The sequence below is a fragment of the Hyalella azteca genome, unplaced genomic scaffold, assembly GCF_000764305.2.
Source record: "Hyalella azteca isolate HAZT.00-mixed unplaced genomic scaffold, Hazt_2.0.2 contig16724, whole genome shotgun sequence".
NCBI lineage: Eukaryota > Metazoa > Arthropoda > Malacostraca > Amphipoda > Hyalellidae > Hyalella > Hyalella azteca.
Genome location: NW_025946533.1, coordinates 61,621 through 83,756, shown reverse-complemented (window position 1 = coordinate 83,756; position 22,136 = coordinate 61,621). Strand labels below are relative to the sequence as shown.

Sequence of the window (22,136 nt, the reverse complement as noted above, 5' to 3'; positions counted from 1 at the left end):
GATACCATCTGCAACAGTTGTGCAAAGTTAAGCAAGACTGACTGCTCGGTTATTCGTAAAAACAAGTCAGTTTGTCTTTGAAAAGTAATATTTGAATGCATATTATTTTCATAATTAGGAAAATTCTAATACTGGGTATTGTGCACAGGCCTGTTTGGAATATCAGGCAGAAGTTTCCTAAAATTGCTAGTAAAATTTCATAGGTGATTTTTGAGAATCTTGGGTAAAAATACTGTTGTCTTCTTTTCTTTACCTACTGTATCACTGTATAACTTAAGATATCTTTCCATCATGTGAGTCAGTAATTGGATGTTTGGAGTTTATTTCTTCATTAATTTTGCAGAAACCTTATGCCTTTTTGCAAAGTGAGAAATAGAAATCTGTATCATAGCGCAACAAGCTTCCATTTTTATACCCTTCTGTATAATAAAGTAAGTCAGTACCGTAAAATGGGGTAACTTAGACCGGCGGGGTAACTTAGACCACTTTTAGTTTTTTTAACAAAAACCCCCACAACTCAAAAACTATTTGACATAGAAAAATTTTGTCAATGGGCATTAAAGGCCTAATACCTGTCTCTTATACACATCTAGATGTGTATAAGAGACAGGTTTATGCACGTGTTACCCCAAATCTCTAATTTTACCCTTAAACAGTCAAACGGCAACAATAAAATTTGTCTCTACTGTAAGTTCAGCACGTGTTAATATACAGTCTGACCGCTTTGACATGACCGCAACTATGCGCGATCTTCAACAAATGTTTTGTTTATTTGTTTACATTACGATGTTTATGTTTTTTCTGCAAGATATTTTTGGCGGAAACGGTAAAGCAATGCGGATTGCGGAAGTTGAAAATTTTATGAAATGACATGTTTGCGAAGTGCAAACTGCGATTTTTTAATCAAACAAATTTATGACATTCGAGCCGCGAGATTTCCTACCTACTGAAATTATATGATATTAGAGCCGCGATATTTCAGACAAAAATAGGACTTTTCCAGACTAGCCTACCGGTGCATCTAGGAGTTCAAGTGGAGGCACTCTGTGCAGATCAATTAACTAGTACTGGTAGCCACTATGCAGAGGGTGGATGCAGCGTTGGCAATATATGGATTTTTAAGCCCAAAGCGTTGCCGGCCATTTTAAAGATGCGTCGCCGGGTAATTTTTAATGAAAAGCCACTTACGCTGAGTTATGACGAACTATTTACAAGCCACGAACTTATTACAAGGTTGCATGCACGTGTTACCCCAAATAACTAATTTTACCCTAAAAACAGTCCGGTTGTACAGCAAGTGTCAACTGAACAAGTAATAAAGCAGTCTGACTGCTCTAATGCAACCGAAACTACATAATCGAAAAAATGTTATTTACATTTTTTGCGGGAACTCATCGCAACTGATTTCCGGACAAGCTTCGCTGCATCATAATCCATCCAACGTACCGGAAACCTTAATTTTTCTCTAAATAGTTGGCTGAAGACTGAGAAATATATTAAATGCAAGAATTTCAATGTAAATGTGTCGGCAAGATCTTCTGAAGGCGAAAATTTTGCCGATAATGTGTCGCCGTAGGTCTTTAAATCTTCGTTCACTCTCTGCACAGTGGACTGGTAGTACTATCCCTACTTTGAAATTTTTGGTTAGCAATTGCTGCAACCCATGCAGTTGCAATGCTCTGACTGAGCAGACTGAGCTGTCAGTCTTTTGCCTACAGTTGCTGTTAAGTGTGGAGCGTGTGGGCGTGGCTACAAGCCTACAGCTTCAACAAATTTCCCTACAGTTGTGGACTATGAAGCTTCATGGACAAGTCTCTGAAGCACCAATAATTGCCAAACAACAGCATGACATCTTAGCAACTTGGCTAATGATTGCTTTATAGCTGCAGACATGCAGACAGCAGATTGTCAATCTTGTATCACTAACCTGAGTCACCTCTTCTCTACTTATTATTATGAAAACAATTCTCTTTAACTTCACTTCTTCTCTGTTTGTTTGTTTGTCTGCTACAAATCTTGTAATCAATACTGAACACACTTTTACCTGTCCAACCCATCTGAAATTTTGAACTTTACATAAAGTTGGATAAAATGCATGAATCAGTTGACAGATTAAATACTTAGAAAAAAATTTTGTACACTGAAAAGAATTGAAATAATACTTTTTTAATATTAAAGAATAAAATAAGAAATTAATTGTACATGTGTCACATGAGAGACACTGGCCCCTGTATATATATATATATATATATTGGTGTAGTTCGGCAAAAGCTTCTCTTTTATGCAAGTTTGATTGAAGACCAGAGCATGCTTTTTATTTACAATCTTCTTGTTCGTCTTTTCAATGAGTCGAACCAAATTTCTAGCTGGAGCCGGGAGATCGAAAAGCAGGTTTCCGAATGACAATTGATTTTATCACCCGGTCTAAGTTACCCCAAGAGCTGGGGTAACAAAGACCATCACTTTTTTTGAAATTACATAAAGACTATGAGAGGCAGGAGCCAACAATTTATGGTGAGTGAAGCTAGAGTATAGACCTGTATTTTGCAGGTTTCAATTCAAGTTTAATTTAGCTAGTAAAAAAATTGCATCATTCATAGAAAAAAAAGTGGTCTAAGTTACCCCATTTTACGGTATCAATGGCTGAAAAAATTGATGATAGTCAAGATGAAGTTTGGATGAGGTACAAAGACAGAAAGGAATGGTCAGATGTGGTACCAATCAAGCAAAATGATGGTCCTACTCCAGTTGTGAAGATAGCTTACTCTGCTGACTGTGAGTAGTGAGCATTGTGAATTATATTTCTGAGTATATAGTACAAAAGGTTCTACATAATTTTATTTTATAGTGTGATGCATCTATATCTTTCTAAATTAATGCATTTTCCTGGTTAAAAGCACTAATTTTTTAGCATCTAATTATACATATATACCTACAGTATTTCAGTTTATATTTTCTTATCTATCACTTCAGAAATATATATTGAATCTTCTTATTAGCATATTTTCTATGAATATTAGTTGCTTCCCAACCCTAACCTATACAAATCTCCTGATAAATTATATATTCCTGCAGTTGAGGATGTTTATGACTACTTCCGTGCTGTGGTGGCTGCCGGAGAGCTATCTATGCGTGCACTTACTCTCACTGAAGATGCTATTCAGATGAATGCAGCCAACTACACCGTCTGGCAGTACAGGTATATATGAAACCATTAACTTTATTCAATTTTTTTATGTTCTATCTATTTTGCGCATTATACTCCCATTGATTTTTAGTTTCATTGGCATGACTTTTGAACTTGATTTCAAATCAAGTTAATATCATCATTTGTGCAAAAAAATTACCTGCTTCATTACAGGATAACTTTCTCTTCTGCTTTAGGTTGTTAGATAGCTGTACTATATGAATATTTCCATCTAGAAATAACCTAGGGCCTGGAGAATCATCTAAAGTTTAATATGTATCACAGTAGTATGTGCATTTCTTTCTCAAGTTTATTTTTTATGCTGCAACATTTACTTGATAGATGGCAACATTGTATTGACAGTTATACACTGGAGTGCTTGGTTTTTTTTCAGTCATCATTGCTGCATTAATTTTTACTGTTGCATTGCTTTTTAATATGCTTCTATTATTTCACTACAGACGACGAATTCTAGAACATCTTAAATGTGATCTTCAAGATGAGCTTCTCTTCTGCCGAGAAATGATTGAAGCCAATCCAAAAAATTATCAAGTTTGGTAAGGTATTCATTCATAAAAAATTTGTTTTATCATATATTTATTTAGTGCCAGACAGGTTGAATTTTTCTTTGATATCTACTAAAATATCTTCAAAATCACTGTGAGCTTCATGTATTTATTGCAACAGAATTAGCTATGATAGTCTGATTAAATCCATAATGGATGCGCAGTCATTTTCTTTGCATTTTGTTCGCCTCAACTTTTATTCAACATAATGTCTACAGTAAATGGCCAGTGTCAAAAAGTAGTGATTGGTAAATAGTTCTGAATGCTAAAATGCTATCATACCTTGGATGCAAAATAAAAATTAACTTCACTACCTCTTAATTTTTGCAGTGTGCTTTAGTTGTGGCAAAATCAACTATGAAAATGGTGACTAAGACATTTTGATTACAGGCATCACCGGCGAGTCATAGTTGGCTGGCTGGGCGATGGCTCCAAGGAACTCCAGCTCACCAAAATAATCTTTGCTCAAGATGCCAAGAATTACCATGCCTGGGAGCATCGCCAGTGGGCACTCAGGACCTTTGGGTGAGGCATTCCCTCACCCCAAGATAATTTCAAGTTGGATAAAAATGGAAGAAATTCGATAACTAATGTACCTTAAAACTTAGTACGAGTGCAATTTCCTTTTGAATTTGAATCGGAGCTTGGATAATTATTCAATTTTTTTCGAAAATTATTGTAAGAAGGCAAAATTATGTACCTGTAAAATGAGTAATTATTGTGAAATACGTTTGTGTGCGTGCAGTTGCTACGAAGGTGAGCTGCAGTTCACAGCGGACTTGCTACGCGAGGATGCGCGCAACAACAGCGCATGGAATCACCGCTACTTCGTGCTCACGCGCACGTCTGGCCTCACGCCTGAGGTGCTGCAATCCGAGCTCGTCTTCACTCAGGAAGCCATTGAAAAGCTCGTCGACAACGAGAGCCCTTGGGCTTACATTAAAGGGTTTGTTATGATCTTTCAGTAATAATGCCAGGGAGCCTCTGGATCATTATGACGAAATTACGTTGATATCATCTTTCACGTTTTTATTTATGAAAGAACCAGGGCCCTCATATTGGCTAATGCCTTGCTCAAATGTGAAAGTTTTGTCTACAATTTAGTCTAGTAATCAGCCAACTTCGTTAATTAATCATACCATGAGTTAGAAAATATATTCTTTGTCTTTCCCTATTGCTTTTATCACGACTGCTGTATGCAGTCGTGATTAAATTCTGTGACGATACATAAGTCGATAGAAAGTCGATACGGTATACAGACATTGTCTGTGGCGATACTATAGCTTCATTTTGATCAAAGTGTCTCTGTTCCTATCTGCCTATTGTTGCCGTGCAGTTTGTTGATGGACACGTCAGGCGATGAAGAGGAAATCGAGAAGAGCTGGTGTACCACAACGGCTTGGTGTTGGAATTTGCTTGCAAAAGCCGTCTCAAAAAATACTATGTCTTCTAACAGCAACGATGGTAGCCCAGATGACAACGGATCAGACGACGTCTGCAATTTTCCATACATTAATGAAAGCTCAAGAAATGCATTTAATGGCCTACCAACTGATACCGAGTGTTCTAATTTGATCGATAAAGTGCCGAGTATAGCAAAGGGCTGCATTAGTCCACATTTGCTAATAGGTCTGTTAGACTGTATCGTGCATCAGCTCGAGAAAACTGAAGACCCCGCGCGTAAGGAAACTCCTCTGAAAATTGCTCTGCAGGTAAGAAATTTGTGAAAGTTATCCAAATACTCCGCTTTTTAACGAAAATATTCTCTCATAATTCGTGTTGTCTTCATTTCCAAATGTGCTGTAAATTAAATTCTTAGTTTATAAGATCGCATCTGTTGATTTCATAACGTACTTAGATTATTGTTGGAGTTTAAAATTTGCCCTCCTTACTGCAGGTTTGCGATACTCTGGCCAAGCAGCATGACTGCATCAGAGTTCGATACTGGAACTACGTGAGACGTCAACTACAACATGAACACAGAAGTAGCTCTGCAAGCGCTTGATCCTCTCCCTGTTTCACTCTAGTTGCAGTGATTATGCTAGAAATGAATACAGAAACCGTTATCAGGATACTTCTGCACCGTGAGATTTCAAAGGCTCATTTTCTGCGTTGTACTCTGAATTCAAACACTTTAATAATAACTTCAGCCGGGTTACAAAATGACAAAGTTGTTGCAATCTTCGTGTTGAAAATGATCTCTCGAGTCCCTTATCTTTCTGAAACTGAGCACCTAGTATTTACATTCGTTTGAATGTTATGTAGTACCTATATAAATTTTTAAAATTTCATATCTACACCCGAAAATCTCTGTCACAATTTGTCCGAATTATTTCTAAGCTTCATTTTGCCTTGTTACTCGATTTCTACTCGTATACATCATCATGTTTTCAATTTAATGAACGGCATATATATATTCCTAAATTCATCACGCAATTAGAAAGGATACGGATTCTTTGCCAACTTCCTCCGGCAATTATTATTCTTCAGGCATCAAGAGCCATCAATATGATAGGTTGAGAATTCATTACATTACTATTGGTTCTCTCAAGACTTTCATCCAATAATCATATGTTCCATGTTTAAGTGATCGGGATAAGAGAATGAAAGATTAAGAACATCTCTTTTTTTATTCTACATAGGACAATTTATTGTTATTGATCACTATCTTTGCTATCCTATCGAAGTACGTATTGTTGCTTCGTCTTAGATCATCTTGATTGGCATGATAATCATGAATATATACAGATGTTAATGTTACAATGCGCCAACGTGTCCGATTACTTTGCTGGTTATCACAGATCAGGAAATTTATATTCACTCATAAAATTAGTTGCAATCTGCTTCATTGCATATTCCATTGAAAAATTGATCTGATACGGTGTATCGTCCCCGATACGGTGTATCGGGGACGGTATATCGGGAACGGTGTATCGGCACGGTGCATCGGTAACTAGTTATGCAACTTCAGTGGCATTACTTCTCTAAAACCTCTCTGCTTCTCTAGTGACATGGATGCTTAACTGATGAAATCCATCCATTTGACCTAAAACGTATTGGCTATTACCCAATTATGGCATTCAATGAAATACCGTAGCGTTAGTCAAACACGAGTCAGGATCCTGGGCAGAGTTCTCAGGTCCTGAATTGTAAAACTCGTCCCAGAACTCCACAATACTATTTTTTCGTGCTTGGATCCAAATCGATCAAACGGCATCATAATAATTGCCCTACAACTGTTACGATTTATTGAAGACTTTGCTCTTAATCTCATTCCAAAGCCCTAACGCGTTCTCGTTGCCTTCGTCTATGAGGAGCGAGAGTAGCTGTTCTGTCTCGCCGTAGTTTAAAGATTCCTTCAGCGCTGCTATCCGCGTCGTCCTCTGTAAACAAAAAAAAATTTACATGACGAAAGTTATAACGTTTATGAACCAGGTTTGAAAGAGAATGATAGGGTCAATAACTATTTTTAGAGTTTTCTCATTCACTCCAGCGCGCATCTAGAGCTAATCAGAACAAGTCCTTGAAACGGTAGACGCAACATTTGTTTAATGAAATGAAACTTCATCAACGATACTTTTTGATCAATGTCGTATTTTAGTCGGATCGACAGGAGTAAACGGATCTCAACTACAATGTACATCACACTTTCACTTGAAGGGGATTGGAGCTTGCAAAGCAAAAATATTAGTATTGAATCGTTCCTATTCACTGAAACAGACGGTAAAACCGAATCAACCGACCTTGATGGCCTCTTTGCACGCCATCAGAAGGAGAGTCGTTAGGTCCTTGTCGTGCCGGTTTTTCTTGTGGTAGTCGAGCATGGTGGTGATGGTGCCTGCGGTGACGAGCTCGTCGATGGTCTCGTCAGCTCCCCCGTTACATATGTTGCTCAGACACCAACTGGCCTCGCGCCCTACTTGCGAAGTCTCTTCGGGCTACATGGGAAACAAATTTGAAACTTAGAAAGTAGATACATAAATGCGAATGTACACAAACAACTATTTCCACCTACACATCATCTTACAACAATAGACGAGTCTGTCAGAGAAATTAAGTTAATCAGAGCTCGAAAACAAAATACAAACATATGTAATTCAACTGCTGACAGAGAAGAGAAATTTGCACCAATTGAGAAATCAATTCAATGAGCAATACAGACAAAAGAAAACAAAATTTATATATATAAAAAGTCTTGGGTTTCACACATCAATTAATTCGTCCAGCAGAAAATCAAACGAGTCTCTCTTCAAGGCTGCACTCACATCATCCAAAATGTAAAGAAGTTCGGCTAGGACGCCAGCGTTCATAGCCTCCTTGATTTGTTCGGCTGTTCCTGCGAGAATGTTCGAGACAGCCCAAGCTGCCTCCTTGCGGATGCCTTCTTCGTCGTCTCTCAGCAAGGCCACGAGCGGTGGGATGGCGCCGGCCTTTACAACTTGCTCAGTCTTAAAATTAGAAGTTTCTAATTTATTAAACGATCGCATCATTGAATGATATATGTTTTGAAAAGCGGAAGTTTTGAATGGAGAGAGGAACTACTCTACCGTAGTATGGATGAAACCAGCAGCTTTGTAAAATTTTGGGATGCTCAATTTAATTAATGAAACTTTTTGAAGTAAGGTAGGAAAGTAATTTATCAAAATCTCTATGTGCTGAAAGAAGAAAGTGATTTTTTTATTTTCATGATAATACCATGCATACATTTAATCAGCATATTAATCACATGATCTGCAAATCTGAATTTCACAAGTTTCTCACATAGCGACGAACGCCAGTAAATTCAAAAGCACGATCAAAATAGCAGTCAGTATATCGTATAGGATTATTATTTAGTATTAAATAATATATGCGTACTGCAGTGTATCACTTTTTTTATTTTCTGTCTATTTTGTTACCGCAATCGTTAGAAAATTACTCTAACCACCATCAACCCCGCCTCGCTGACTTCTATCATCACTTGACATTTACCATTCATTACCTAAATCATCTTATTGATCGAAACACTCACTCGCCACGCCATCATTGCACGCAGAGAGCTTGCACTCATCGATCGCAGCATTCCTTGTTGGTCATCAACAGGCACAACAATGAAATATATTCACCCAGGAACGAAATGAATGCAGAATTTCCAATCTATACCGATCAAGGCTGTGGCCTCTCGGTTGAAGTTATTACCTAATTTAATCATGAATATACAAGATTTCAAGACTCGTACTCTACAGTGATCGCCTTAATGCTGACCAGTTCGTCATCACCGGATACGATGTTGCCGATAATCTTGGCCCCGACTTGCACTAGGCGGTAATCAGCGCTGTCCAAGAAGCTGATGAACGTCGATAGCTCATTGAGCTCCAACACCTGACGAATATGTGCGTCACTGCCGTCGCTGGCAAACTCTATGCCTCGCGCTGCGTCCACTGCACCAAGGAACGTAAAATATTCGTCGGGTGATAGTGAGATTTACAACTTAGATTGGGTAGCAAACTATAGTTTCTTCATAGAGAGCATATTATATTCTTGTTGTGCATAATCTCCCTCTAGGTAGTATTTTATATTCTCTCTATAGATAGTATATTACAGTCTCCCTGTAGAGAGTATATTATATTCTCTCTATACATAGTATATTATTGTCTCGCCAAAATATTGAGGGAAAGCTCTCAAGGAGAGAGGGCTTCAAGGAGGTTTGATGACCTCGACAACTGCGAAGCAATGGATGGGATAAAAAAATCAAGATATCCTAATCCCCTTACTAAAACAGATATCTTAGAAATCAGTGAGGAAACTATCATCCGGTGGTTTTTTATGTGGAAGTCATCATGAACTGATATCAAATGATGTCTCCGTCAACATTAATTGGTCCTCGCGTGTTTCGTTAGCGACAAGGAGCGGATGTTGTTATCATGATTAATTCTGTAACTCACGTTGACAATGTTTTCATCTTAAGACTTCAGTACCGACGTTTGTCATGTGGTAAGTAATACTTATAGCCAGTCATAGGGTATTTTGTCCTCACCTCTGACCGCAGCGTCGTCAGCTTGTAAGTAAGGCTGCAGGGCTTTCAGGCACATAATTCGCTCCTCATCCTTCATACCGACGGGTTTAAATCTTAATAAATTACTCAGAGTCCACGAAATGATGCGTTGAGCCTCCACCTGTTCAACGAGGAAATATAATTTATTGATTTCACTTTCATTGGTGAGAATCAGATGCCGCAAATTATCCTCTTTTTTAAGAGTTTTTCTTACATGCAAGCAGTGAACGAAATATATACGTAGTTCATCAAATAAGGAATAAGGGAAATTGATGGAGAAGTTGACGTGCGTGTGAAACTGGCCATAATACTTCGATTAGCAAATTAAACCTAAGCTCCAATAATGATTTTAGGCTGAGACTTACATTCTTCGGCAAATATAAACTACGAATTTTAATTTTTAGCTTCTGAAATTCGAGATACTATACCAGATAACATTCACGCCAGGTTCACAATTACCCATTCTTAGATGAACCTTCAATTAATTATGTTTTTTAGCTTTTAAAAAGTCTTTGACTGTGAGAGGAGCAGGAAATTTGTAATGAATTTTATTCACTTCAATTCAACAATTCGATACCTGGTAATGGCTTCCAATAATTTTCAAGTTAAATCACTCAGTTATATCACTAAACTAAGTATTATTTTCCCATAAGCATGCATGCATGCATATACCTTAACTTAAAATTATACAACAATCTTCCACAACAGTGACACATTTACCACCGTCTGGCTTTGAATGGCATTCGATTATTAAATTCCTACCGAATAAAACTAACAATTATTCATGTAATAATTTTAATGGCATTCGATTAGTAAATTCCTACCGAATAAAACTAACCATTATTCATATTATAAAACATAACGTTTCAGTAAAATTTTTCACTTCGCTCGTTGCACGTTATCTTTGAATAGCTGTCAACATCCAGAGGTAGCTCTAATGGTAATATTCAACCAAAAATATTAATACAATCAGATTGTATTAATCTGACGAGCTGGCTGAGGATAGGGCCGTCGTGGCAGTACTCACGGACTGGTACCTAAGGACGAGCTGGCTGAGGATAGGGCCGTCGTGGCTGTACTTACGGACTGGTATCTATGGACGAGCTGGTTGAGGATAGGGCCGTCGTGGCAGTACTCACAGACTGGTATCTATGGACGAGCTGGTTGAGGATAGGGCCGTCGTGGCAGTACTCACGGACTGGTACCTATGGACGAGCTGGCTGAGGATAGGGACGACGCCAGCCTCGACGACATAGTCCCTCATGGCAGCGTTGTCGCCGATGATGTTGCTCACCGCCCACACCGCCTGCAACGCCACCTTCTCCAGCCGCGACGACAGCAGGCGCAAAATTCCTGGTAAACCGCCAGCGTCTGCGGGGAATAAAGATAAATTTTAAATGTATGAGGAAGAATAAGATAAATATGCAGGCAAGTCATTAGGTCCTAGAAATATTTGATAAAAGGCTAGAGAAAATAGTTCTTACCGGGTATAAAATTATTAATGCATAAAAAGAACATCCGCGCATGCGACTGAGTATGGATGAACTTCCTGAATAAGACAGGTATGTCATGGAGTAAACTACTCGTCTCGGGATGCTTGACATGAACACAAGAAAAATTCACAAGCATTGAGGCATTTTTTACCCATTGTAGGAAGATTAACCAAGGCAGAATCGAATGGAAAACTTTATACTATCAACCCAAAAAAAGTCAATTGCCACGATCACGGTTATATATATTGTGGGAACATTACTGATAAACCAGCTTAATTTTACTGTCATAATTATATTTTTGTCCGTAATACAGGTGAAAGGATAAAAATGATTAGTGTGCAATGCACTGAGTATGGACGTACAAAAACGTCAAAAGATTGGTCTTGAGGTATTTTCAACATGAATAATAGGAGTCAACTTCAAATGAAAATAAATCTCGACGTCGCACAGTACGGAGACTCACCAATAACGGCCTTGGTGTGTTCGTTTCTACCAGCGGCAATGTTAGTGATCGCCCACAAGCTTTCGAATTGCAGTTCTGGGCTGAAAAAAATGAAAGATTTGTCAATGGCAAATCAAAAACGAAGGTAATGATAATGCGAAATTGTACTCGAGTTTTTGGTGTACGAATATTACGAAGATTTTTTTGAACCCTTTTTAAAACGTTTTTCTTTCGTCTCTGCTGACAATAATGCTAGCATATCTCCACTTATGACCTCATGGAAGAAAGCTGGCATGAGTTTTTGAAAAATTCTGTCAGCAGCGTTGTTTCAAAAATGATATTTATTTGTCAATACTGACAATAGTGCGCATTTATCCTCACTTCGATCCTTATAGAAGAAAGTAAGCCGAGGAGGCAGAAATTTTTTGGATTTTGTGTGCTGCGTTGTTAAAAAATTACGTTCTTTCTTCTATAGTTCTATACTGACAATAATGCTCACGCATCCTTACTTGTGATCCTTATGGAAAAGAGCAAGCAGTAGTGGCAGTATGCCGGCGCGGATATAGCGGTCGACACAATCGTTCTCAGTCTCGGACACGCGCTCTCGGGCCGCTCTTGCGCCCACTAGCTGTGTGCTCTCGCTGCTGCTGCGTAGCTGCTCCAAAATGTCTTGCAACTCACTGTCCTGTCGACGCCAGAACAAAATACATATCCAGATACAATAATATTTGTTTTTATAGGAAGATATGCACAGTAAAAAGATATTCGCTAATTATAAACCTTATGTAAGCGGTCGGTCACGACAGTGACAATAGAAACTGAGCAGTGTGTCTTTTAAATTTTCTTCTCGCAGCAGAGAAGTCACCCCTGCGAGTTGCAGGCTCTTCGATTGTTGCGGTTACTCTGAATCTACAGGCAACGGAGTATAAAAAGTAAATGCGTAAAAAAGCGTTCTGTCAGTTAACCTAAAGAATATTTCAGGTATGAAAAATGATTAATCGACATGTCAATACGACAGAAGGTTTGATCACGTGAAGACGCTGTTCTAATTTGAGAAATAAATTATTTCGATGCCTACGACTTAATAATAACTGCGATACGGATTATTATTTCAATAGATTTTCTGAAGCACAAAATTATGATAAACAAATTCTGTAGGAATTCCGTAAGCGTTCCAAAATTGATTAAGGCACAATCACCTGTAGAATCTCCGGTTCTACTGGCTCGGCTTCCTCAGGTGGTCTTCCTAGATCTTCATAGTCAAGTGTAGAACTGTTATATATCTGAAAATTGTAGAGGAAACATGACATATATTAAAATCACTTCTTTTGATCCTATTTATCAATTCACAAAATATCGTTTGAACTGGTAGCCGATTGATGACTTTTGTACCGAATAGGAAAGAAATTTATATTTCGATATAGTTGATAAATTCTATATTTATGAAAATTTAAGGGGAGCGTCTACCCTAAAATTGAAAATTTTTACTTTTTCGGTTTTCATACTAATTTTAAAGCTGACATTCTGCCCTATCCAACGGTACCACTGCCATCTCTCTACGTTGATTTATGGTTTCACGACATTTCATGAAAGGGGGGCGGGTGGGGGAGTTCTTTAAGTAATTAGATAGGAACTAATTAGCTGGTGAGCTCTTTAAGGGGGTGGAAAGGGGTAAAATCGAAAAATTTCCGAAAACTTTACGAAAAATGCTCCCACACCCGCAAAAATTAGAAATTAAAAAAACGGCTAGGTCGTTTTATAGATAAAGATTTTACGCATCGAATGATATGTGTCTCGATGTCGTAGCTTGAAAATCCTAGGAGGAGATAGATTTCAAAAGTACCCCCTTTTTCGACCGTTTTCTATGAATTTCACGTTTTCTTTCATTTTTTTCAAAAAATTCACAGGAACAAAATGTGAGTTTTTTTTCATTTTACAAATGTGTACCAAGTTTCAGAGTGATCCTTTCGTAAATAGCCGAGATAATTTTTGGGGTAGACGCTCCTCTTAAGGGAAAGAGAACTGAGTATACTGTCAGTAACCTATGCGGCGTGTAAAAAAAACTTTTCTACAGTTCTGAACAGAATCTTTATGGCGCAAATAAGATTGATGAAGTTGAATTTAAGAAACAATGAGAATAAAAAATGTTAAACGCGGATATTAGTGTGATAACTAATGCTGAAGCAGTGTAGAGATTGTCAAACCGAACCTGAGATTTGTCAAAAAGAACTCGTTCGATAAATTCTCTGTTAAAAAGTTGATGAGATCAGTAGTCAAATATAACCGATTATGATGTTATTAAACTACTTCAAACTTGATTAATCAGATTAAGTTATCAATTGGGGCTCTTTCTTGTATAAGGTTCGCGTTTATTGTTGCCGCTGCCGTCGCATTGTACTCCCATACTAATCCTGTCCAGTTCCATTCACGCATTAATGCAAAAAAAAATAGGAAAGTATCCTTGAATAAACTGAAGGGGAATATCACGACACTCACGTTCTCGCTGGGGCTGCCAGGCTTGGGGGTGGAGGCCTCCCCATCGGAGCCTCGTCTGCCGAGGAGGGGGTCGCTGGACCGATGCTTGTCCAGCACGTTTGCCCCCATGTCGGGGGAGGCGCGGCTGGAGAAAAGTGCATTTGTAATTCGTGGCGTTCATGCACGGTTAACAACAATAAGCATTAGACCGAAGCATGTAATGTCATTTTCAATCATAGCCATTCGAGTGAGCAAAGCTTCGTTTCTTTTATTTTATTCCTCTTTCACCAGACAGACAAATTCTTCTGGTAGTGTTATATTCATTTTTCTCATTAGTATGAAAATAGTGCATATAAGTTTTTTAAACTTATATATATGAGCCAAAAGTTCCCCTTTTCAAACTTTCGGAATACTTCACCACCTGAACAGTAGACTCACTTCAATGGCTCGAGTCTGATGCCTTTAGAAGCTGATAAGTTTGGTTCCTTCTGCTGCCGTGTCATTTTGCTGGCGCTGAAGGCAGCGGTGCGCGGCTGATGGACGTTGCTGCGACCCACGGGGGTGCCCGGCTCCAGTGAACGACTGCGCATCGACAGCGTCAAGGCCTCCAGTCTCAGTCTCCTAGCTCGAATGGCCTCCAGCTGTCGACATTACAACTCGTTTGTCAATAAAATTTATGTTTTCTGTCATCAAGGGAGAATTATGGTTCGCAGTTTATTACAGTTTTATTACACACATAGACAACATTACGTCTTGAAACACAAATATTCACGGGGTTGGACCGCTAAAGAGGATTGCAGTTCTATGTGTTAATACGCATTCAAAATTTGCAAATATGGCTGGAAAGATTTGAAATTGAAAATAATCAAATCCTTATTGCGTAATAAAACTATTCCCACATACATTCATTTTAACGGTTTGTCGATAAATAAGCAAACCGTTCAAGCAACCACTAAATTTTTATTCTGTTAACACCAGAATGAACATTATGTCGATTTGTTATCTAAATCTCAAATCGAAATCTTGCATACAAAAAAGGAGGACAAAATGCTGGGACAAGATTTGCGCAGGCGTCACGCGACTAAAGATAGTTGAATAACTATTTTAAAAAATCATTTGCTCGTATACGATTCTTCCGGATAGAATTTCCTCTTCCAGCCTGGACCGCTAGCTATGCTGAATAAATATTAGAAATCGCCATCAAATTTTCACAATCCCATAAAGAATTTTAGCTTTCAAACGATGACGTCTTGTAAAAAGGGTGCATGTTAGTGGCCAGCATGGCCCAATACCATCTTCACTTTTATGTTCCTTCCCGAGCGCAGGCATGATTTAAGGTATATAGAGTAGCCCATGAGGTTAAGTGTTTTGGCCTCAGATATGCTGAGTAATTTAAAAGTTATAAGCGTATTAATATTCCACAATCATCCTTATTCTGCCAAGACTGCACTACCTAAGCACTGCGAGAGATCGATTGAAGTCATTGACTCTCCGGATACATAATTCAAGTCTTTCGACGGAAGCACGGCGCATCAACGAACGTGGTGCGTCGCATATTAACTCATCAGCACCAAAACAAATCCATATTTCATATAGAAAACTATGCAAATAAGAATAATGATTCACGCGACAGTAAAAATTGAAATCGTTTATCTATCATCAACGATACAAAACAAAGGAAATCGACAGGCTATAATGAAATTGACTTAACACAATACGATTTTTTGACATGAGATATCAGACATGAGATTCAAATTCAATGAATAACATTGGTTTTCATTAAATACGATTACGTCCATTAGTGAACAATGTGTATTCGTTCTACTAAACTTTAATCTCATTGAATTCCTATCACTGTTCATTTTCGGCATTCGATATTCATTAATGAAATATTGCCATGCATCACGAAATCATTCTGTAATCCAAAGTTGCTTCTTAATTTAGGGACACAACTGACACTATTGCGTTAATTACCAGCACTGCTAGACATTATGTAGAGTTGAATCTGGATAATGATTACCGCAACACGTTCTATTAATCATCAGCTTATCATGTCGATTGCACTGTTAAAGCATTTAGATCTCAGTAACATGTTCTATAGCCATATTTTTCGAAATTATCGGTATACAACTACGTAGACATCCCACATCCCATCTCGATGCCATCAACGCGATACTTTTCGTAGGCATTTCAGCCCGACCTTGACCTTGAGTATTGTTGGAAACAAAAATGTGCAAGAAAGCCAATTTTCTGAGAAAAGCCATATTAAAATTTTATACTAAAGTTATGTCATTAATAATATTAATGACAATAATATTAATAACCTCGTGCGCATCAAATTTTTATTTTAAAGTATTTTTCACGAACATGCGAGACTCCTGAGAGTCCAACGTAGCCAACAATATTTACATAAACCGAGTTGGACTCATCATTGCGGTTTTGGTGCTCTATTCGAACTCTGTGAATTTGTTGTTCATGCCTATATTCCAGGTTATAAATGAATATAGTAGTATGCCTTAAAGAATGGGTCAAGTTTGGTCAAACGACGATAATAATTTTTGTCTGTTCTTGACTCGTCTGAACTTATATAAATAGACACTTTATTCATTACTTATTGTAAGAATTTTACTATTAAACTGCCAACTTTATTGATACTCACATCCATGTTTATTTCAGAAGACTTTATTTTCGACTTCTTTGGCCTCCGAATCGGAGGCAACGTCAACGGCTCGTACATCATAGAGAACTCCTTTGCTTTTCGATGCCTTCAAGTCGATTAGAAATTCTATTTAAATGCCTATGTCTGGTTCGTCTATATTCTAATTATCTGTCCGTTGTATTTTGCTTATCTGTTACAAAAGGATGACTTCACTCTGCTACTGAAAGTTCCTCCGAGGCATTCAGGTTTTTCAGCTGATTTTTCGGATTGCTTCCTATCCAAAATGAAATCAAAATTATTTTTAATGGTAACTTTAGTATGCTACATGCACCTAAAATGATGATTTCTTATTGATTTTAAATATGTTGAATGTGATGCCTTAGTTATACATAGTTGGTCTGATCACAGCTACACCGGTGAATCAAATAACGCGTGAAACCTTTTTTTTAGGTAAAATATATTAGTTATTATTTGAAGAAGCAATGAATTGTGCAATCGATCTACGTTTTCTCTTACATTAAATTAAATTAATTGTTTCAGAGACTTCCCCAAAACAAAATGACAGCGCAAACATTGTAACCATAAAATGATTAAAGTATCAAGCACAAGTATATGTAAGTGACAATCGTAAATATCTAGCCATTTTCAACACTTGCTGCAGGAAAGCTTATTACTTCTGCTAGAAGTTGAGTTCCGCAATATTTAAAAATAATGATGGAGGCAGCCTTATCGCAGTGCCCTTGATACGGCGGCACGCAACGCCACGAGCCCTCGTGCAACGTGGCGGTGGGCAAGGGCAGCACGAGAGATGTCTTCAATTTGAAATGTGTACCGAGTTGAAGAAAATAAAGAATATGGTTCAGGTATGCTTTAGGAAGTACTTACACTATTTTGTACATTATATTAATGAAAAGTAATATATTATCAACTGAACTGCTACTCAGCCAGTAATTATTACACCAGGTCATTGTTATATTTGCTAAGATTGATGAAGTTGATACGAGGAATTTTCAGTATTGCGATGAATTTCATTCGATTCATTTATTAGAACCCTCAAAAGTTTTTAGCCTCCAAAATTTGATTCAACAAAAACCTGTCCCAAATTGATTCGTCAATACGTTTCTCAGCTCATCATTATTAATTCAGTAATATTTTCAGCATTCATCCGTTATTAGCCTAAGCTGCCTATATGTATCCTTCTGTACAAATCAATCTCATGATATTATGAGTGAATTAATTTTTAGTAACACAGATTTTTTCCGAATTTTATACCGGCTTCCACTGAAACTACTACCGTTACAGAGGCACCAGCACTTGCGAACTTGACCGCAGCCAAACGTACACTGAAATTTCGGGAAAGCAGAAAACCTTTGATCGATGCCGTGAATCAACCAGCGTTGCCTAACAACGAAGGTGTACACATTTGCCAACGCCATCGACACCTGAATAAAACGGAAGGGAAATTGCATTCTTATTCCATGTAGCCAAAAATTACTATGCATGATGATCTATCAGGAACGATTAATGGTAAGAAACAAACGACGAAATTTGGACAGTGATCTTAGAAACTGACGTGTTGACAACACGCCTTTAGTGAAAAATTTTCCCGATCTGTGTGGGATTTTTATAAGAGAGAAGAAGTTATTTGTTCTCCGTTTAGTGCTGTCGCTACAATATTCATAAGCGAAAAATGCCTTCAAGTTTCTTCTGTGATACTCAATAACTGGCCAATAAGTTCAACAGGCGATCCTCCTTATCGTTTGTATAAGCAAGGAAACTATATAGCGCAAATATATCCGAGTTCGAACTGAATTGTGCGAATTTCAATTCCGGATTGAAATTTAGTGCTTTTTAGAAAATATGGTCATTGTGACTAAATGCCAAATGCCATCAAAATTTTTAAGTCATAGGAGAAATAGGAAAGGATAAATGAGATCTCCGATCTTGAGACATTTCAATAACATTTCAGGAAAAAAAATTTTAATGTTGAAATACATGTGTTTGGTGCGCTCAACCGTTGTTAAAGTAAAAAAAATATGAATATCAGTAATAATAAAAGTTCCATTGATGATACTTTTTCTATAAGCTTGCAGTTTATGCAAGTGGATACAACAGGGAAGTATAACAAAGTTATGGCTCAAATTTGCTCGCGAACCCAACCCATATTAAGGTACTTTTAATTTGCATTTGATTGTTGTTGGAGCTGAAATGTGAACGTAAAGAGAACAGCAAATTATAAAGCCTAGGTTATGGAATATATTAACGAATACGATGATTGTTTTCATTAATTCCTTGTACAGGATTTTAAACCTGAATTAAAAACATGCACACGTACAATTTGTTATGAAAAGTTATCGGTACATTAATACATGCTATTGATACTCTTATTATTCAATACATTTCAACACGCTTATAAGTCTTCTATGAGCAAAAGTTTTAAAATTGCTTCCAATTAAAGGTATTACTTCATCGCAAGAGGTTCTCGCGTAAAGTGAACGCACTGAGTAAACTCTATGGCATTCAAGGCAACATTATGTTGCGTTCAGGGTTACGTTTGCACAAAAATTGTATTACGGGGATAAATTTGCAGAAGGTAAGATATTAAAATTACCTTGATCTATTTTGACGTTTTGAATCAAAGGATTTCATTTTTATTAATAACGAGCAGTTTTAGACACTGCGACCAGTGCCTAAACCTTGTAAACTTTATTTATTCGTCGTTCTGCTCTTAATTTCTAATCAATATGCGGATGTGAATTGAAGAAGCACTTTTGTGTTTGGAGTAAACATGTTGTGTTTAGAGCAAATATGTTGTGTTTAGAGTGAACATGTTGTGTTTAGAGTAAACATGCTGTGTTTAGAGTGAACATGTTGTGTTAAGAGTGAACATGTTGTGTTTAGAGTGAATACGTTGAGCCAGCCTTGCCACATCAATAAAATCTACGGTATCTTCAATGCAGCGCCAGGCTTAATTGAATCGTTAAGCACCTGCCACTCGTACGGCGTCTTGAGAATAAAATTTACGTGATGAAGAAAAATTCCCTTAAATCCTTCAGCAAGCTTTACAACATTGGTACCCGAAATCAATATTGCTTTACTTATTATCTTGAGGGTATTCGTATCCATAGTTTTTCAATGCGCTAGCATAGTTGGAAACTCAAACTTTTCGTTGGAAACTCTGTTTTACTCGCACAATTGGAGATGCGTTTGAATCAAACGCCTTCGAAGATCATTCGCGGTAGCAAACGATGGACTTTATAATCCATAGATTAAGCAGCCTACGATTGCCTAATGAATACATAACTTTTTGACACGCAATTGTCGGATCATACGGTAAATTAAATTATTGTTGACGTGACACCCTGACTCATTTCGGACTAGTTATTTTATTGCTATATAGATAACAGTCAATCAATTGTTTGGTCAGGGCGCCTGTTATCATTGCTGACCAGAAATTCTTTCATTTGACAAGTCCGCTAAAGAAATAGTCCTTTCAGAACCTTCTTACCTCGAACCGGGTTATGATGGCACTTTCTGTCCGTGAATTAAGAAAATTACAAGAGAAACAAACATTTTTTACTTTAACTTTTAGAAAATTACAACTGAAACAAATATATTTATTCTATTATACATATGTTACAGTGTAGCTGTAATTAATAGCGCCAAAATAGTTAGGAATATTCAACTATATTCCTATATCGTTAAACAATTTTGTTAGCTCAAAATTTCACACAAAGAAAATTTCATATATTGAACACTGACAGCGCAGAATCACACGTCTCCCCCCACTCTTGCATTTGTGGATCGCTTTCACAGTTAATCTCTTGAAAATTTCTGGCCTTGGGTCTTGAACCTTTGGAATATTTCCCGTATTCCCTGTTCGTCCATTTCATCTTATCGCAAGACGTGTTCAGTATTTTCCACGATCTCTTCGCATTCCTCACGTCCATTATGGGTGTGAATTAGTTGATGCTTAACAATCTGGACCAGAGTGTGGTGAGCGTTTTCTTCTCGGCATGCGGGGTCGATTGATAATTAAGTTTCATAACTTCCACGGCTCTGAAAAGCTTTCCACGAGCGACTGACTTCTGACTCAACATGGTCCTTATCAGCCTCAGGTCCAGAATCATCTTGATAATTTTTTATCATCTCTTCTTATACATCCGTTTTAGAAGGGAGAAACTTTGTTTTCTCATCCGTTTCACTTTTGGCAAAGCCTATGTTTTCTTTGGATTCTTAAATGTTAGGCGTCACAACTGCTTGATTTTTCTGGGCAACAAATCTTTCACGTTCAATTTTTGCTAAAGTTTCTAAACTCACAGGGAACCCAGAAACTAGCCAGGATGTAGTGGCTTCTGACTCAACCAGTCTTCCGTCATCTCGATAGGTAAAATCATCTCGACCATTTTTCATTCCCGCGTCTTGAACATCTATTTCAGTTGGAAGGAAGTTCGTTATGATCGTTTCACTCGTCACAAAACCATTGAATTCCACAGCAGTTTGAGTTCCAGGCGCCACAACTTGATGAGTTCTTGACGGATCAATACCTCGACGTCCTTTCGGTTCGACATATTCTGGTACCTTCTCTTTCCGTGTTCCTGGTAAGGAAGATTTTCTCGCATCAAATTTCCTCGGCACTGTCTGTGGTTTGTCAACACCGAGTTGATCCCAAATTTGAAGTTCGTTCGCCGTCTCAAGAGTGTAGTGCACCAGATGTGGACAACGGCTCCGAGTCACCACCTGCAAAGCTTAAGGATAGGGTCGTCTTCGACTAGACGCCCTCCAGCTGCTTGAAATCTTCGGCTTGCTCTTCATTTTTGCACACTGGTCCTGGCGCATTATATTGAGATTCTTCGTGATTTTATTTTCAGCAATGTTCTACTCGACTCTTACAGGCAATGAAAGTATCTTAGATACACAAAACTACGAAATAAAGTGAAAGTAAATTATGTTAAAAATTTGAATTTAAATTGTAACTTGCAAGTAAATTGATTTGCACTAACTCGACAGATAATTTCACCCTCCTATGTAGGACTTGCATTATCAGAAAAATCATTCATTTTATCAATGATGGATTGAATTGGTACGCAATTGGACAAATCAATTCTATCAATAGCATTGTTATGTTTGCAAACATGGCATATTCAAATTTCAATGCGCTAAGCATATATTAATTATTATGTCAGCAGCTCGGTAGACATGCTACATCGCTACCGGCTTGATTCGAGTTAAGCATTCGCGCCTTTAAACGACAAATTTTGCCATCAAGTAATTTGTACG

The 22,136-nt window shown here is 37.7% G+C and overlaps 2 protein-coding genes across 2 annotated transcripts; one reads left to right on the top strand and one right to left on the bottom strand.

Moving 5' to 3' along the window:
• The first annotated feature begins 297 nt into the window (after positions 1–297).
• Positions 298–6,373, top strand: LOC108669691 (protein farnesyltransferase/geranylgeranyltransferase type-1 subunit alpha). Its single transcript, XM_018157093.2, has 8 exons — positions 298–439; positions 2,634–2,775; positions 3,076–3,199; positions 3,649–3,744; positions 4,144–4,278; positions 4,499–4,699; positions 5,090–5,465; positions 5,651–6,373. Exons 2-8 carry the CDS (start codon positions 2,640–2,642, stop codon positions 5,756–5,758), a joined length of 1,176 nt encoding a protein of 391 aa, XP_018012582.1. The 5' UTR covers positions 298–439; positions 2,634–2,639; the 3' UTR covers positions 5,759–6,373.
• Positions 6,374–6,987: 614 nt separating this feature from the next.
• On the bottom strand, positions 6,988–17,199 carry LOC108669690 (importin subunit alpha-6). Its single transcript, XM_018157092.2, has 12 exons — positions 16,857–17,199; positions 14,636–14,838; positions 14,219–14,342; positions 12,922–13,005; positions 12,232–12,407; positions 11,744–11,823; positions 10,983–11,158; positions 9,770–9,908; positions 8,998–9,173; positions 8,019–8,201; positions 7,497–7,691; positions 6,988–7,136 (listed from the first exon to the last, which is right to left on the bottom strand). Exons 1-12 carry the CDS (start codon positions 16,935–16,937, stop codon positions 6,993–6,995), a joined length of 1,761 nt encoding a protein of 586 aa, XP_018012581.1. The 5' UTR covers positions 16,938–17,199; the 3' UTR covers positions 6,988–6,992.
• Positions 17,200–22,136: the final 4,937 nt, after the last annotated feature.